Source organism: Nicotiana tomentosiformis, chromosome 12 (genome assembly GCF_000390325.3).
Source record: "Nicotiana tomentosiformis chromosome 12, ASM39032v3, whole genome shotgun sequence".
Lineage (NCBI taxonomy): Eukaryota > Viridiplantae > Streptophyta > Magnoliopsida > Solanales > Solanaceae > Nicotiana > Nicotiana tomentosiformis.
The window spans coordinates 29,655,045-29,673,081 of NC_090823.1; the positions used below are offsets into that span (position 1 = coordinate 29,655,045).

The 18,037-nt window shown below is 39.8% G+C and overlaps 2 protein-coding genes across 2 annotated transcripts; both read right to left on the reverse strand.

The window, feature by feature from the left end:
* Window positions 1-3,061: 3,061 nt before the first annotated feature.
* LOC138902410 (uncharacterized) lies at window positions 3,062-6,787 on the reverse strand. Its single transcript, XM_070190276.1, has 5 exons — window positions 6,731-6,787; window positions 6,390-6,571; window positions 5,955-6,146; window positions 4,833-5,267; window positions 3,062-3,410 (listed from the first exon to the last, which is right to left on the reverse strand). The coding sequence occupies exons 1-5, from the start codon at window positions 6,785-6,787 to the stop codon at window positions 3,062-3,064; spliced, it is 1,215 nt and encodes a 404-aa protein (XP_070046377.1).
* A 1,745-nt stretch (window positions 6,788-8,532) lies between these two features.
* On the reverse strand, window positions 8,533-10,175 carry LOC138902411 (uncharacterized). The gene is made up of 2 exons (XM_070190277.1): window positions 10,054-10,175; window positions 8,533-8,884 (listed from the first exon to the last, which is right to left on the reverse strand). The coding sequence occupies exons 1-2, from the start codon at window positions 10,173-10,175 to the stop codon at window positions 8,533-8,535; spliced, it is 474 nt and encodes a 157-aa protein (XP_070046378.1).
* Between the last annotated feature and the right edge of the window lie 7,862 nt (window positions 10,176-18,037).

Here is an 18,037-nt window from a genome sequence, read left to right on the forward strand (position 1 = left end):
CGTAAAAGGTAAGTAAATCACAGAAGGAATCCATGATTTGATCGGATTTGGAGAAGGTTGATGAAGGCGGCTAGGGTTTCTGAAGGAGGGAGGAAGAGACACGAGAGAAAATGGAGGTGGCAATCTTAGGGAAATGGGGATTAGGGTTTGGGGTTGGGTAATTAAAAGTGGTAAGGTAGTTGTGGGCTGTTGATCTTGGGAAATGAACGGCCAGGATTAAAAATTGAGCGGGGCAGGTTGGTTTAACGGGTCGCGACCGCGATTGATTAAAAGGGTCATTTGTTTCGGGAAAAAGGGATTGGGCCGTGGATTTAGGGCATTTGGCCCATTAAATTGGTACGAAAATTGACCTATTTTAGCCTATCTTTTAAAACACCCAAAATTATTTAAAAAAAAATTGTTAAAACATCTAATAAATAGCAAAAAATATTATTTGTGAAATCAAATAATAACTCAATGTTAAAAAAATATAATTTGCTATTTTTGCATAAATAATATAATAAACGTAATTATTTGTATAATATTAGCTATTATTGCAACTAACATAACTAATATGTAAAAATGCAAATGTAATTATGTAAAAATGGGATAAAATATTATAAAATATATGGGGTTATAAATAGTTAATTTGGATTATTAGATCACCCAAAAATAATTTGAAGGGATAATTAATTAATATTTGAGTGATTAAAATGCAAGAAAATAAATTTTAAAGATTTAAAAATTATGAAAAATTACAGAAAATACGTATATGACTCTTGTAAATTGGTGATGATGCAAAAAATTATATTTTAAAAAATATATGTGATATTTGTAAAATATGAGAGAAAATTGGGTATCAACAACTGCCCCTCTTTACCCGGGAATGATGAAAGATTTGTCGGGTAAAGCAAATGATGAACAATTTTATCTGAAATGAGTGAGGATGATGTGTTTTTGAAAAAATGGGGGTCGAACCCTAGTTTTTGAGTTGCCCACATATCCCTGGTGTTACAGTAATCAAGCCGCGTGTAGTTCTGGATCCAACGGCGAATGAAATTGATGGAGTTGTTATAAGAGTGGTCGTGTGTTTCGAAAAAAGGATCTCTTGGATAAGATAGTGTCGTGAGTAACAAATAATTTTGGGTAGATCTATGAATGTGAATTTTAATGTTACAGATATCCGAGATAAATGATCGGGCGGTTACGGAACAAAGAGTAATCAATTGTCATTGGTTATGTTTGAGATAGACAAAGGATGTGAACATTGTGAATGGAAACCGAAGCGAGAAATGCTCCCGTTTGTAGAACAATTACCTCCCGAGTTACCTTAGCAAAACTTAAGACACGATGCACACGAATATATAGGGTTACTGCCAGAATTTAAACATGATGAAAATTCCCTTCGGACCATGAGAGTTGGCTTTGGACAATAAGAATGATATCTTTATACCATGACATCCTGGTCCATGAAGCGTATGATAAGGGATTCGCAAGCCATGAAATGGTGTCCTCGGGTCATGAGGATGATGCCTCTGGACTATGCCGCCTTTGAATAATGATGTACAGTTTTGAGAGATCCTTAGGCCATGGCATGATGTCTTCGGGCTATGGGGATGATGCCTTCAGACTATGACACCTTCAGACAACGTGGCAATGTTCAGCCCATAAAATGCAAAGATGCGGTGATGCTTAGTTGTATGCGAGAACGAGACAATGCAGCGTCTAGCCTTATGCAGTAATGGGGACAGTTCTTAGCCTTATGCAATGTGATGGAGACATTGCTTAGTCTCATGCAAAAGAAGGCAATGCTTAGCCTTATGCAATAATGGAGGCAGTACTTAGCCTCATGTAATTTGATGGAGACAGTGCTTAGTCTAATGCAAAGGAAGGTAGTACTTAGACTTATGCAATAATAGAGGCAGTGCTTAGCCTCATGCAATGTGATGGAGACAGTGCTTAGTCTCATGCAAAGGAAGGCAGTGCTTAGCCTTATGCAAAGGAAGGCAGTGCTTATCCTTATGCAATAATGGAGGCAATGCTTACCCTCATGCAATGTGATGGAGACAGTGCTTAGTCTCATGCAAATGAAGGGAGTGCTTAGCCTTATGCAATAATGGAGGAAGTGCTTAGCCTTATGAAAAGAATGATGGCGAAGATTAAATGTGAGAAATAAAGAGATCCTTAGCTTGACGCATTTGTACTAGGTGATATATGTGGGTGAAGATAGCATTCTTGTTATGTATTTGTGGACATGTTTGTTACATCCATTATGCCTGCATCCAAACAAAAATTGTGAGTTTCTGGGGAAAGGTTGGTATGTGCTTCTGATTCCTCATTTGGCCTTTGCTCCTTGACTTGATCCCTTGTTCGAGCCATCCCGGGTAACACCTGGCTACTATAGAAATGAAATATTCAAAAATATACACTTGTGATAAATCATTTGTGAAACATGCAGTTATTCAAAATATGTGTTGGTGCATAAAACAAATAATTGTGTCGAATCGGGGATTGTGACACGCTTTGAGACAGTGCAACCACATTAACTCGGAATTTTGAGGACCCTCCTCAAAATTCTGCCCCAGTTTAATGCATATTTCTGGCGATACACTTCTTGGCGATCTTTGACGTAATGAGATTGTCAGAACTCAAAATATTGCCCCAGTTCCTGACCATAGAGGGGAATGAAGATTTTATTATGATGTGAACGAACCCACAAGGATGCCTACGTATCCCCTCTTAAATGGGAAACGTAATCTTAAATATAATATCTCTTGACTGCGTCTGAATATATAGGTTTTGGCAATATTTCTCCATCCATCTCTGCGAGTATAGGTGCTCCTCCTATCAGTACTTGGTGAACCATCTAAAGGCCTTGCCAATTAGGTAAGAATTTCCTGTTTGCTTCGTCTTAATGAGGGAAGATCCGTTTCAACACCAACTGCCCCGGTGCGAATTGCCTCGATCTAACTTTTTTGTTGAAATCATTTGCGATTCTATTTTGGTAGAGTTGATCGTGACACATTGCGTTCATCCTCTTACCATTAATAAGGGGTAGTTGCTTATATGGGCTCCATACGTATTATGCATCGCTGAGCTCAGATTCTTGTATGATTCTTAGGGAAGGAATCTCCACCTCGGCAGTTATAACAGCTTCAGTACCATAGACCACTAGATAGGGGGTTGCCACTAGATAGGGGGTTGCCACTAGATAGGGGGTTGCCCTGATTGACATACGAACTGTGGTGTGGTACCCTAACAAAGAAAATGGTAGCTTCTCATGCCATTTCTTGTAGTTGTCCACCATCTTCCTTAATATCTTCTTGATGTTCTTATTGGCGGCTTCCACGACTCCATTCATTTGCGGTATGTATGTCGTAGAATTCCGGTGCTCGATCTTGAATGTTTTACACATGGCTTTCATCAGATCACTGTTGAGATTGGCGACATTGTCGGTAATGATTGACTCAGGTACTCCAAATTGTCAAACAATACGATCCCGAACAAAATCTGCTACGACCGTCTTAGTCACAACCTTATAGAAAGCGACTTCAACCCATTTGGTGAAGTAGTCTATAGCTACCAAAATGAACCTGTGTTCGTTTGAAGCAGCGGGTTCAATTGGTCCGATGACATCGATGCCCCAGGCAGAGAAAGGATAGGGTGAACTCATAGCATTGAGTTCGTTAGGAGGCACTCGTATCATAGCAGCATGCACCTGGCATTGGTGGCACTTATGTACATACTTGATGCAGTCTGTCTCTATAGTCATCCAGAAATACCCTGCCCTTAATATTTTCTTGGCCTAAACAAACTGTTCATATGAAGTCCGTAGGTTCCGGCGTATTTCTTTGAGCAATCTAGATGCCTCCTTGGCATCGACACATCGCAGCAACCCCAAGTTAGGTATCCTTCTATATCAAATTCTTCCGCTCTAAAAGAAATGGTTGGCCAATCTTCGGAGCATGCGCTTCTGAGTGTGTGTAGCATTCTGTGAGTATTCCCCTTTCTCCAAATATTCCTTGATATCGTGGAACAATGGGCTTCTGTCAAACTCTTCTTCAACATGAGAAAATAAGATGGCTGCTTACGAATCTCTATCGGGATAGGATCAATAAAATTCTTGTCTGGATATTGTATCATGGAAGACAAGGTAGCCAGCACATCTGCGAACTCGTTATGAATCCTCGGGACGTGTTTGAATTCTATCTTCATGAACCTCTTAATTAGATCTTGTACACAATGCAAATACGATAATATTTTCGTGTTCTTGGTGGCCCATTCTCCTAATACTTGGTGTACCAACAGATCTGAATCTCTGATTACTAGCAACTCCTGAATATTCATGTCGATGGCCAATCTGAGTCCCAAGATGCAAGCTTCATATTCTTCCATATTGTTGGTGCATGGGAGCCTGAGCTTGTGGATACCGGGTAGTGTTGACCGGTTTCTGATACTAAAACAGCTCTGATTCCCACTCCTTTGAAGTTTTCAGCCCCGTCAAAGAACATCCTCCAACCATCATGTGCTTCGGAAATATCTTTACCTACAAATGACACTTCCTCGTTGGGAAATACGTCTTCAATGGTTCGTATTCTCTGTCTATGGGGTTCTCTGCCAAGTGATCAGCCTATGGTTGCCCCTTGACTACCTTCTAAGTCACATAGATGATGTTGAACTCACTGAGTAATATCTGCCACTTTGCTAACTTATCCGTAGGCATGGGTATCTTAAAGATGTATTTTAACAGATCCATCCTTGATATGAGATATGTAGTATATGCATAGAAATAGTGTCTCAATTTCTGGGCTATCCACATCAAAGCACAACAGGTGCGTTCCAACAAAGAGTACCGGGCTTCATAAGGTGTGAACTTTTTACTCAGATAATATATCACATGTTCTTTTCTTCTGGTTTCATCATGTTTTCCCAAGATGCAACCAAAGGCTCCGTCAAACATGGACAGATACAGTAGCAAATGTCTTCCTGGCTCCATGGGAACCAACACGAGTGGCTTAGACAAGTACTCCTTGATTTTGTCGAAAGCCTTTTGACATTCTTCGGTCCATCTCATCGCAGCATCTTTCCTTAGCATTCTAAAGATTGACTCACATATCACCATTGAATGTGCTATAAAACGGCTAATATAGTTGAGGTATCCTAGAAAACCCATCACATCCTTCTTATTCTTTGGCGGCAGCAAGTCTTGAATAGCTTTGATTTTTGAAGGGTCTAGCTCAATACCGCGGTGATTGACGATGAAATCCAGTAACTTCCCGGAAGGGACTCTGAAAGCACATTTTGCAGGATTTAGCTTTAGGTTGTTCTTTCAAAGTCGGTCGAAGGACTTTTTCAAGTCCTCTATGTGATTCGAACCTCTCTTAGACTTGATAATAACGTCATCCATGTACACCTCTATTTTCTTGTGTATTATATCATGGAAAAGAGTAGTCATGTCCCTCATATACGTAGCCCAAGCATTCTTCAAACAAAATAGCATCATTTTGTAACAATATATCCCATATGGCGTTAGGAAGGCTATCTTTTTGGAGTCTTCTTCGTCCATCCAAATCTGACTGTATCCTGCGAAACAATCTACAAAGGATTGAAGTTCATACTTGGCGCAATTGTCGATCAGTATGTGTATGTTGGGCAACGGGAAATCATCCTTATGACTTGCTCTGTTCAGATCTCGATAGTCAATACACACTCTCACTTTCTCATCCTTCTTTGGAACCGGCACAATGTTGGCTAGCCAGGTTAGGTACTCAACCACTCAAAGGATCTTGGCTTTGATTTGCTTGGTAACCTCTTCCTTTATCTTCAAACTCATATCTGGCTTGCATTTCCTGAGTTTCTGTTTTACCGGCGGACACATGGGGTTAGTAGGTAGCTTGTGAGCCACTATGGGCGTGCTTAACCCAGTCATGTCGTCGTAAGACCATGCGAAAATATCCTCATATTTCCTTAGACACCTGATATACTCTTCCTTCTCTGACGGTGACAGATGAATGCTAATGTGAGTTTCTTTAACTATTTCAGAATCCCCTAAGTTAACTGCCTCAGTTTTTTCCAAATTGAACTTTGGTTTGTTCTCAAAAGTATCTACCTCTTTGACAATTTCCTCATGTATTATATCATCCTCCAAATCTTCTGAATCACTTTCCCTTGTTATGTTGTCTCATTTCATGTCATAATAGTAGGTTCATCGGGATATGTAATAATTACGCTGAAAAGAATGTAGAAAGATAATAATAAATAAACAAAAACAATAATACATTAATAAAACTTAAAATTGTCAACAAGTATGACTCGATGTCTCAAGTAATTATTTCAAACAAAATACTGAAAATGTATTAAATGCCCAAAACAATTTTAAAAGTAAATCATGCTAATTTCGCCAAAGCTACCCAGGTACTCGGCGAGCCCGGGATGGTGTAGCAGTCCAATTCTTGAGAATTTCTCTTTCTCCCACCGTCTGAATGGTAAGGTCTTCCTCCTCCTCCTCCTCTAAAATTGCACCGCAGTCCATATCTTCCTCGTCCAGAAATAGCTTCCTCATGCCGGCTAAAACCTCATCTTCCTCAAAACCCTAAATCAGAGCAGTCTAGCAAAATATTTGGTGCAGCGGTGGTATAGGTTGTTCCAATTGATAGTAAGCGGCATGCCACGACGGTGTCCAATCCTGATATTCTTGCACGGTATATTCATACCCAAGGCCAAAGGTTGTGCCATGATATTGTGGTCGTACCCGTTCCTTGATCCCTTGAAGTTCTCTGCCAAGACTCTTTCCTGGTTCATACCCCATTCATATCAGTATGTTTTCTATCTTATTGCTTCTCCATCGAACCTTCTCAATAGCATTTAGTCTCTCAATGTGGTGGTATGTTTCTCCTCCCAATTTCCTTTTGTTCTCGATAACCGGCACTGTTTGGTTGGTGTACACAGGGTTGCTTCCATCTCCGTGAATAATCACCTCTTGATGATTCCACTCGAACTTGAAAACCCGGTGCAGAGTAGAAGCAATTGCCCTAGCTGCGGGTATCCATGGTCGTCCCAATAACAAGTTATAGGTGGCGGATATATCAATCACTTGGAATTTAACATCGAACCAGGTCGGGCCCATCTGAAAATCAAGGTTAATCGTGGCTCTCTGAGATCCATCTAATGCCTTCACATTCATGTTTCCCATCTGTATCTCGTGTAAGCCTTTACCCAAACTTTCAGAGTAGTCAGCGAGCATACGTTCAAGCTCGAACCTCCATCTATCAGAACCGTGGCGATGAACTTAACTTCATATTGCACAATGATGTGCAATGCTTTGGTGTGGCTCAACCCCTCTGGTGGTAGCTCATCTTCGTGGAAGGTGATCTTGTGGCTCTTCGGTACCTGTCCTACGATATTGGCCATTTCCCCTCAAGTGATACCGGTAGGCACGTAAGCTTTACTTAATACCTTCATCAAGGCATTCTTGTGCGCATCTGAGTTTTGCAACAGCGATAAGATGGATATCTGGGTGGGAGTCTTGTTCAGGTGATCAATGACAGAGTATTCCCTCGCATGTACCTTCCTCCAAATATCATCAGTGCCTATTTCCAGGACAGGCAGATTAGATGTGGTCTCTTTGCTTGTTCCTCCAAGAATCTCAGGTGTATAAACTCTACCAGTACTGGTCATTCCTTGCGCAGTACCTGTCTCCTCCATCTTGCTTTTCCTTTTTTTCTTGCCTCCGCCACATAATACCATGGGACGACATCAGACTTATAAGACGGTGTTGGAGCTACCATCACAGTGAAAGGCGTAGCTACCTCGACTTCAAACAGTTCCTGAGTTTGCACCATAATTAGCAAGAGGGTGACATGAGATGTTTTAGGAGCATCGCCCTCTCAAATAAGTCCTATGATCAGGATTAGGGTTATTACAGACATTTGGCACGGCCTCTTTTGCTTGTATAACTTTGGTGTCAATCAGTGTCTGAATCTTGTCCTTCAACATGCGGTATTACTCAATGGTATGACCCTTCATGCCTGAATGATAGGCATAAGTTTTGCTGGGGTTAACCCACTGGGAAGGGTTCTCAACAGCAAATGTAGGAAGAGGGGTAACGTAACTAGTGGCCATTAGTCTCTCATATAGTTGGGCTATGGGTTCAGCGATTGGGGTGTATTGTCTGGAAGCTCTGTAGTCAAAGTTTAGTCATAGCTTTGGGTAGTTTTGGCGGGCGGGTGGAGGCGAATGGTAATATGCAGGCTGGGTGTTATAGGTATGGTAGGTAGTGGCAGGGTTTTGGTATTTTAGAGGTGAGGGTTGGTATGTGGGTGGAGGTGTTTGGTATGTAAGGGGAGACTTAGGGCCCTGGGCTACCATCATGGCATCCACTTCTTTCTTCTTCGAGATGCCTCCTGATTGCAAGGCTTTGTTTGTGGCTTGCAATGCTTCGAAATTGGTCACCATTCTTCTCTTAATTCCTTCTTCTATCAATTCCCCTAACTTGATGATATCTGAGAACTTGTGATTCTAAATAACTATCAACCTCTCGTAATATTGCGGATCCTAGGCTCTGACAAAGAACTTGTTCATTTGTTCTTCTTCTATTGGCGGCCTCACCTCGGCGGCCTCTGATCTCCAACGAGTAGCATAATCGCAGAAGGTTTCTGTCGGCTTCTTCTTGAGGTTCTGGATATAGAAAATGTCTGGCATGTTCTCTGTATTGAACCTGAATCTATCCACGAAATCTGATGCCATGCTCACCCAATTCGCCCATTTCTTTGGATTCTTGCTGATATACCAAGATAATGCGTCTCTTGTAAGACTTTGCATGAACAGTTTCATGTGGATTTGTTCATTCTTACCCACTCCCAGAAGCTTTTCATTGTAGGTTCTCATATACACCGTAGGATCACCACTGCCATAAAACATCTAAAACTTGGGAGGTTTGTAACCCTCCGGCAGTTCTACATCTAGATGGATACACAAGTCTTCGTAGTTTAAACCTTCAACACTCTAGACTCTCCCTGCTAGTTTCTTGAGTTCCTCTTCCATGTTTCGAATGAGAAGGTTCTTCTCGGTCAGCTCAAGTATGTATAGGATTTGTTGCGGGGTATGGGGTAAGGTTTCCACGTATCTCAGGTTGCCTTGGTGTGCTCCTGGAACTTAGGTATACAGGTGATCATTGATCGAAGTTTACGGATCAAGGGTGAGTTGTGGTGCATTTTGAGGGGTGTGATAAGTGGTGGTTTGTGGATACTGGGTTGGATGATGGTGTTGTTGTTGAGGAGTTTGCACTGGTGGCGGGTTTTGAGGAGGTGCGTGATTTTGATACTCGTGAGTGGTGGGAGGATTTTGTGGAGCTATGGGTGGTGGGTTCTGGTTTTGGATGTTTTGTGATGGCGTTTGGTTCTGAGTGGTTGTGTTTTGCTGGTTGATGTCAGGAACATTTAGAGTATGGGAGAGGTTTGTGAGATTTCAGACCTGCTCAAGCTCACCTTGCACCTCTAAGATTTTCTGTTCCAGATGTAGGACCAACTCATTATGTCCTGGTGTACTTTTTTCGTCCCAGGTTTCAACATTCTCTGCTATGGTAGCATTATCTTTTCGGTTACCACTTAGATCATCCATCTTCCCTGCCTTTGCCTTTGCTTTTCAGGTCGCTAGGTGGAAGAGAAGGTAGAGGACCTCTGGATCTGGTGTGGTAAGTTGATGATGCCAAAATGCACGAATCAACCTTTGGGAATGGGAGTAATCAAAAGAAAAAAAACAAAAGGTAACCGAGTCACTAAAACGAAGTAAAAGAGTGTTTGCAATATTTAAGCAGATATCACGTAAGATCATGCACTAATTCATGTGCTAAGTTGGGGACCTCATTATGCCTAAAGTAGGCCTAAGCGACACATAGACTTGGAGAAATTTCATGCCAACATTGCCTCATTCCATTAATGCGAGAATAAGCTGAATCAATCTCTCACTAAATCAAAATACTAATTATAAAGTTACTAATGGCATCAAGCCTTATTACATCGAAATCTAATGAAATCTAATCTAAAAAGCAATAAAGAACAGCATCTCCTAGTCTACTTGGCCCCCGAAGGACCTTCTCCATGCTTGGCTCTTTTGACTCCATCAATCACATTTCCCAGATAGCACATGTCGAGTAGCAAGTAAGCCATTGCCAGCTTCCCTCCTTCATCAGGATCCATGACTTGACAATCTCAAAGTCTCTTTCTCATCTTTCCTTCTAGCTCCATCAGTAATTGCTCTAGATGCTCGAACCTCTCAGTCAACCTATTTGCAACCTCCTTCCATTATCTGATCGCCTACATATCCACCTTATGTTGTTCTAGATGCTTAGCTTCATATTCGAATACCCTTTTATGTAGCCTCTAGTACTTCACATGCGCTTCCGCCACCTCATCTATGATCCTATCTTCTAGATTGATCCCCGTTTTGACATCCACGTCTATGTCGTCCTCCAACCATAAGATATAGTAGTATATGTGACCGGCGTGATACCTGTCCGGCTCAATAGTCTCTCTTTCCACGATGATCTTTTGATTCCACATGTGCTGGGCTTCAAATTTTAATGGGATGACATCTCCTTTGAAATTTACCTTGTATTGAACCATATTGGAAACCCGAGGTATGACTTGCTTCCTCCCAGCTTGCCTCATTACCCTTAGAATAGCGTAAAGGTAGATGTCCCGTAGCCTGATCAGCACTAGATGAGTAGTTCCTTTGGACCTAATGATGAGCTCACTACTAGGAAACCACTCAAACATCCAATGTACTTGCTTTTCTTTCAGATTATTGAAGAAACACACCCATCCTACAACATTTCCAAGCTTTGCAAACCTTCTAGAATGAATGTCATTTTCTTTGGATGATGAATGGCTATTTAGTCATTCAACAGCCTTCGCAGAAGCTTCTGATGATAATCACCTCTCTAAAAGTGTTCTAGCAGCAAAACTTGTAGTACGGGATTACAACCCTCAAAGTATCCGAACCCATGCTTGAACTGATCTAGAGCACGGTACATTTCAGCTAATATCATTGGGATGATTGTGTATTTTTGCCCCTAGATACCCTTCATTAAGGTCCTGGCGACCATGGCTAAGCGAGTATGAATTCTCCCCCTTGCATTAGAAAGATCAGTAAACCCAAAAATTAGACTATGAAGACATAGACCCGATGATGTACCCATCCCAAAGAAGTAATAGCTAGCTCCTCATGATGCAGGCGATATGGTTTGTTATGCCCATACCGCTCATAGAGAAATTCAAAGGGGGTCTATGACTTCTTCAGGTAAACCAGTTCTTTGTTCTTCTTAAAACCCAACATCGTCAGAAAATCGTGTGGAGTGCGATTTTCAGGTACCAATAGACCCGGACTATCCCATGGTAATTAGAGAAGCCTCCTATTTCCTCTAGGAGAGGAGTCATTTCTATGTTGCCAAATTCGTAAAATGACTCTCTTTTCATCCCAGAACATGGTACCGGCCTCGATCAGACCCATGTTTGGTTAAATATTCAGCAAAGATGGCAAGTTACCTAGTACTCTCCTCACATGGTTTTTGTCACAGGGTGCAAGGTCGTTCCACTAGTCAATTAGCAGAGGCGGGGTATTCTGGACCATACCAAACCTAGGGATTTCGTGCTTCATTTTCTGCAAACAAATAAGAGCTAGCCCTTTCCCCTCCAGATTCGACCATTTACACAATAATGATCAACATGTTGGCATGTTTTCTCCAAGTAATGCACATAATATGATGGCATCATTTGGGATTGTGGAAACCCCGTTGGACTTTGGACAAGGTTTATCTAAGTGGGTTGATGCGTCAATGACGTCTCAATCCATACTAGATTTGGCATGATGCATGTATATTTTAAATCAGAGTGTGATTTCTAGAAGGGTCTTGATTGATACTCTCAATTGGACAACTTGAGAGGGAAAGGCATGGGACCATCGACTATACCGCTCATCGACTAGTCTGCCGCTAATAAGCCTTTTCGGTTTAAAAGGGTGTTTTTAGGAAAGTGCGAACACTCATCAAGCGCCGCTATGTTGAAAATAAGCACGAGTGGAGTATGATGTGGAGTATAATAAGTCTGTGTTACCATAGATCAAGTAAGGGCTCAAATTACCTCAAAGAGAAGGTGTTAGGCACTCTTCGAGGTCCACAACTGTGGGTCCCGGCCGAAGTTTACACTATGTGGGATTATCACATTATAATTGCCCTAAATGATCATATAAGTGAGGGAAGACAATGAATTTTAAGGTTCTATTGTGAACAAGTATAAAGGAAATCGGGCAACAATTAAACTATATAGATAATCAATATAAGTCCTTGGAAGTGTGAACAATAAACACATAAAGGAGGGGGGTCCTAAGTTTTTTACCCTAAAGGATCACCCCGTGCAACATAAATAATACTTCGTAACTCCTTTACGGTAGGGGTTGCTCATATTATTCAGCGAGCATACACTATCATTTTCTGCTACCCGATTACTATGTTAAAATTATTTACCTAAAGGCGCTCTAATTCAATTCTAGGTCGTGTCTTATATGTGTACTATCCATCCTATACCTATGGTCCAGCAGGCTTTGGACCTACTATTTAGGGTGGTTCTAGACACTACTTAGGGTGCTCAAAAAATTATAAAACTAGGCGTGCATAAAAAACATATAGGACTTCACATAAAATCAATAAATGGCTCAAATTGGCCTCCACACATAAGAAGCAAATTGCACGCAGGCAGATTCATACGTTAAGTGGCAGACAGTTTCAAATTAGAACACGTTAAAGTCATTAAGTCCTATAGACATGGTCTCTATGTGGTTCTAATTTCCAGTATTGCACAGGCAACATTGTAGCTTTAGAGTAATGTATTGGCAGATTAAAGGTATTACATGTCTTATAGACATGATTTCTAATTATTCACGCAATGAGGTGATGCAACTATCTGAAAGCTTAGAATTAACAGCGCTGATTTTATAAACATGCTTCTTAGGCGGGTGACAATATCTTATAGGCAGGATTTCAAATGGTCGGCAATCGAATCTGATTTTATAATATTTATCCCTATAGGCATGTCATCTAAGTGTGGCAATACAACGAAGCAACAAAGGTAGTCAATCTATTGGTTAAGATCCTACAGTCATGATATCTAGGTGAGTAGTATAAATAAAGCAATATAAATGAGTGATTGATTGATTAGTTGAAGCCTTATACACATGCATGCTATATAGATTAGTAAGGCATATGTTACTGCATCCTACAGGCATGTTGTCTTAGTGTGTACAATAGTAGTCATGGAAATAGGTATGGAAAATAACCCAACATGAAATAACCCACTGTTGTTTTTTGGGCCTTCAACAATTTTCTTTCATACGACTAGGAGACCCAAATACCAAGCTCATAGGAACAGTATAGTAAGTTTGAATCCAACGCCCAAATCCAACAATATATATGACCAAACACCAGGCCCAAATGAATGACTTACACCCCAATTAGATGTCAAACTTGGCCACACAAGTAACAAACTAAACGTTGAATTAATTAAACAGAGTAAGAAGTCCACACACTTAATTCTTAGGACTGTAACTTTAATTCTCACTAAGACATATGGACAAAGTCATATGACATATTGGTAAGGCACACATAAGGCAAGTTCATATTTGCATTTTAGAAGCTAGGGGACATGATTGATCACCATGGGATAGCAAGTTATTTCAAATGAGGTTCCAAACAAAACATGATCAAAACCAGCCTAAAACAACTTTTAAACAAAAGGTTTGATCATGAAAGCTAGGAGATTTAGTAGAACATAACCTAAACATGAAGGTTCTAACGTAAAAATCTAACGAAAATATATTAACAGAACAAATTCATGATCAAACAATCACTTGACTGGATAGGGTTAAACTTTAACAGCCTAAACATCAGTCGCAATACAAGAGGCCTAACAATCTTAGAAGTAAGACAAATAGGCATCAAATACAACAATAGTTGACCACATATAGAAAAAGCTAGTTGTAAAGTTTATTCTAATAGTTTAACTAATAATGAGGAAGGTCAACAAACACACAATAAGACATAAATTTCACAAGGATAAGTCGTAATGAATGGTAGAACCCTAGAGGCAGCAAGTTAGGCATAAATGATTTAGTAGAATATTTTCAGACTATCATAATAATCCATAACAAGAAAAAGAGAAACAAACTTAGGATTGGCCGCAGGTATCAACAAAACACAGAAGGATAAACAAATTTAGGAGAAGTAGACAACCATTCGTGCTAGCACATATGCCAAATTCATCTCACAACTAGAATCTAGGCAACTTAATTATTGAGACATAGGAAAGACCTTAGAGCAAGTGGAGTTGCAAAAAAAGTGGCATAGTAGAGTAGTACTTCATAGAATTTTCAGGGACATGAATTTTCAGGGAGAACGCATAATACAACCAAAGAGAGTAAAATTGTTGTGGCCAAGGAGACTTACAAGTGGCGAATAATCAAACAAGCAAATAAGCAAAATAGTTTTAGTAATGCTTCAATGGCAAAGAGGGAAACATAACCCCAAAGTTCTCAGTGTGTCAAAACTCCCAAGGGCCTCATATGAACCGAGGGAAGTGCTCGCACTGAGAGAGGTTGAAGTAGTCAGAGTCCGATGACTTTGGCTTTCAGCCGGCCAAAATCGAGGTCTTAGAATAATACAGAATGAGTGAGAGAATAGTGATAGTAACAGTTGTCAAAAATAGTAGTTCCGACTTAGAAAGGGGAATGGGAAAAGGGATTTATATAGTAGTAAAGATCAACACATAAAAGAGGAAATATAGTCAATTGAACACAAATAAGGAAAGAGAAGCATGCAAAATCACTCAAAATTACTTTAGGAGAAAATTGTGTAAACCCCAGTTCAAAAGGAGAGCACTAATAGTCAAAACTCTCACTAAATCAGACACATATGGCTTGGTAGTTAGTGTATACAGACAACATATTGTCCAAATCTCGAAGGGTGAAGCCGATTTCCCTTGATTCAGAGACTAGTATTTTCCAAAAATAGGGCAAGTACTAAGTAACACCATAATTCTTAAAATAACAACGAGGTAACGCGTAAAAGGTAAGTAAATCACAGAAGGAATCCATGATTTGATCGTATTTGGAGAAGATTAGTGAAGGCGGCTAGGGTTTCTAAAGGAGGGAGGAGAAGAGACGATCAAAAACGGAGGCGGCGGTCTTAGGGTTTAGCGTTGGGTAATTAAAAGTGGTAGGGTAGTTGTGGGCCGTTGATCTTGAGAGATCAACGGCCAAGATTAAAAATTGAGTGGGGCGGATTGGTTTAACGGGCCACGCCCGGGTTGGATTAAAAGGGTCGTTTGGTTCGGGCTAAAGGGATTGGGCCATGTATTTGGGGCATTTGGGCCATTAAATTGGTCCGAAAATTGACCTATTTAAGGCCAGCTTTTAAAACACCCAAAATTATTTAAAATAAAATTGTTAAAGCATCTAATAAATAGCAAAAAACATTATTTGTGAAATAAAATAATAACTCAATGTTATAAAAATATAAATTGCTATTTTGGCATAAATAATATAATAAACGTAATTATTTGTATAATATAAGCTATTATTGCAACTAACATAGATAATAAGTAAAAATGCAAATGTAATTATGTAAAAATGGATAAAATATTATAAAATACATGTGGGTATAAATAGTAAATTTGGATGATTACATCACCCAAAAATAATTTGAAGGGATAATTAATAAATATTTGAGTAATTAAAATGCAAGAAAATCAATTTTAAAGTTGTAAAAATTATGGAAAATTATAGAAACTACTGATATGACTCTTGTAAATTGGTGATGATGCAAAAAATGATATTTTGAAAAAACATATATAATATTTGTAAAATATGAGGGAAAATTTGAGTATCAACACAAGTCATAACAAAAAGACACACACAAATAGCTCCCCGTGCCCACATTTTTATCACAACGATAGCCACTCGTATCACTCTGCTTGTCAAAGTCATAATAACCACCCTATCACTCTGCCCTGACAATAATATAATATCCACACGTATCGCTCTGCCCTGATAATATAACAATACCCACCTGTATCATTTTGCCCTAACAATATCAGAATAGCTACCTGTATTGCTTCACATAACAACAACAATGAAATGCCAACCTTATACTCCGCACAAAAATGATCAATCCACATAACATGTCCACAGGTGACACAATATCACAAAACAATAATATCAAAGTTTGGTCAATATATATGCTCACAGCTTATCGACAAAGTGCACAAGGACATGACAATAGCGTAAAAGTGCGTAGGGTGTTCAAGAAATAAAGCATGATTATGGCTAAGCCAAATGTAGCAATCATGATCAAGTAGTCACAAAGTGGTATAAGCATATTTCATATACAATACATCCCCTAATTAAGGCATATTAATAGCTTAAGGTCTATTACGGTTACAAATCACACATAGCACTCGTGTACACGCTCGTCACCTCATGCACACGTCACTTTTTACATAACATGAATAAGCAATCAAGGCTAAATCCTAAGGAGTATTCCCCCACACAAGGTTAAGCAAGATACTTACCTCAAATAAGTCAAATCAATACTCTAGAATGCCCTTGCCTCTAGAATCGGCCTCAAAACTGGTCAAATTTAGCCAAAAGTAACTCAATAATATCAAACACATCTTTAGAAATCGATTCCAATTAATAAATCTCCGATCTTTATCAAAAATAAAAAATTCAACCAAAAAGTCAACCCGAGTCCGCCTCCCGGAACTAGACAAAAGTCACAAATCCCGAACACACATTCAAATATGAGTCCAACCATACAAGTTTCATCCAAATTCGACTACGAATCGGGGTTCAAATGCCTATTTTTCATTTTAGAAACACTTTTCCAAAATCCCTAATTTTCTTCACTTAGATTCATCACTCTGATGCTAAATCAAGGTTGGAATTATGAATAATAATCAAATTCGAGTTAAAAACACTTACCCCAATCCAAATCGTGAAAATCCCCTCCAAAATCGCTCAAATCCGAGCTCCCAATCTTAAAATGTAATAAAATAACTCAAACCCTCAAAATAGAGTATTTGATGAATCTGCCCAGTTATACATTTTGCGATTGCGAAGCACAAATCACATCCGCCGCCAAAAGACTCTACGTGAACGCGACAACAGGCACGCAAACGCAGTACACAAGACCCTAGGCCTATGCAAACCCAGTGCTTCTCCGCGAATGCGAAAGCTTAGCAACCTGCCTTCCCCCATCTGGACACAAACTAATATGATCGCTATGCGCAATGGCGAACGTCATGCTTCAACTCCACCTAGACCGCGATTGCGACCACCAAATGCGAACGTGAAGAATAAAGGATTCCAGCCCTACAACATACTTCCGTAATCGCGATAGACCTTCCGCGATCGCCTATCGTGATACTAGGTAAGCCGAGCTTTCCAAAACACTTATCAAAATTTAACAGAAATGAATTAAGACATTTTAAATAACCGGAGTCTTTCCTAGAAATGGGGGTAAAACCCAAATAAAATATAAATGCGGAAAAATAGCTTGACATCGGGGTGTCACTAAGTCATGAGCATCTAACAACCAATCTAGAAATAGAGTCTACTACAGTCTGTGCCAAATGCCAATATAAGAGAGAAAAGATAATAAGAACGGAGAAACAAGGACTGCGGACGCCGGCAGCTACCTCGTAAGTCTCCGATAATCAGCTCCCACACGAACTCGTCGACCGTCAGAACCGTACACACCTGGATCTGCACATGAAGTGCAGGGTGTAGCATGAGTACAACCAACTCAGCAAGTAACAGAATTAAATAAGGAACTGAGAAGCAGTGACGAACTATAATAATACAGATCATTTCAAAAGTTTTCAGTAAAGAGTGAACATGCTTTCAAATATGGTGGTATAAGTGAAATCAGTTCGAGCTCAAGTAAAACCGATATGAATCTTCCAGAAATTTCACAAGAACATCAGATAACAACTGAGTGCAACAATAAATA

Coding starts and splice junctions, on each gene's coding strand:
- LOC138902411 (XM_070190277.1), bottom strand. CDS start 10,175: ATGGATCCTGATGAAGGAGGGAAGCTGGCAATGGCTTACTTGCTACTC. Junction 8,885..10,053: donor GAAGGTCCTTCGGGGGCCAA/GTAGACTAGGAG, acceptor GTTTTATGGCAG/TGGTGATCCTACGGTGTATA.
- LOC138902410 (XM_070190276.1), bottom strand. CDS start 6,787: ATGGGGTATGAACCAGGAAAGAGTCTTGGCAGAGAACTTCAAGGGATC. Junction 6,572..6,730: donor TTCAAGGGATCAAGGAACGG/GTACGACCACAA, acceptor GCTCTGATTTAG/GGTTTTGAGGAAGATGAGGT. Junction 5,268..5,954: donor GAGAAGGAAGAGTATATCAG/GTGTCTAAGGAA, acceptor ATGTGCTTTCAG/AGTCCCTTCCGGGAAGTTAC.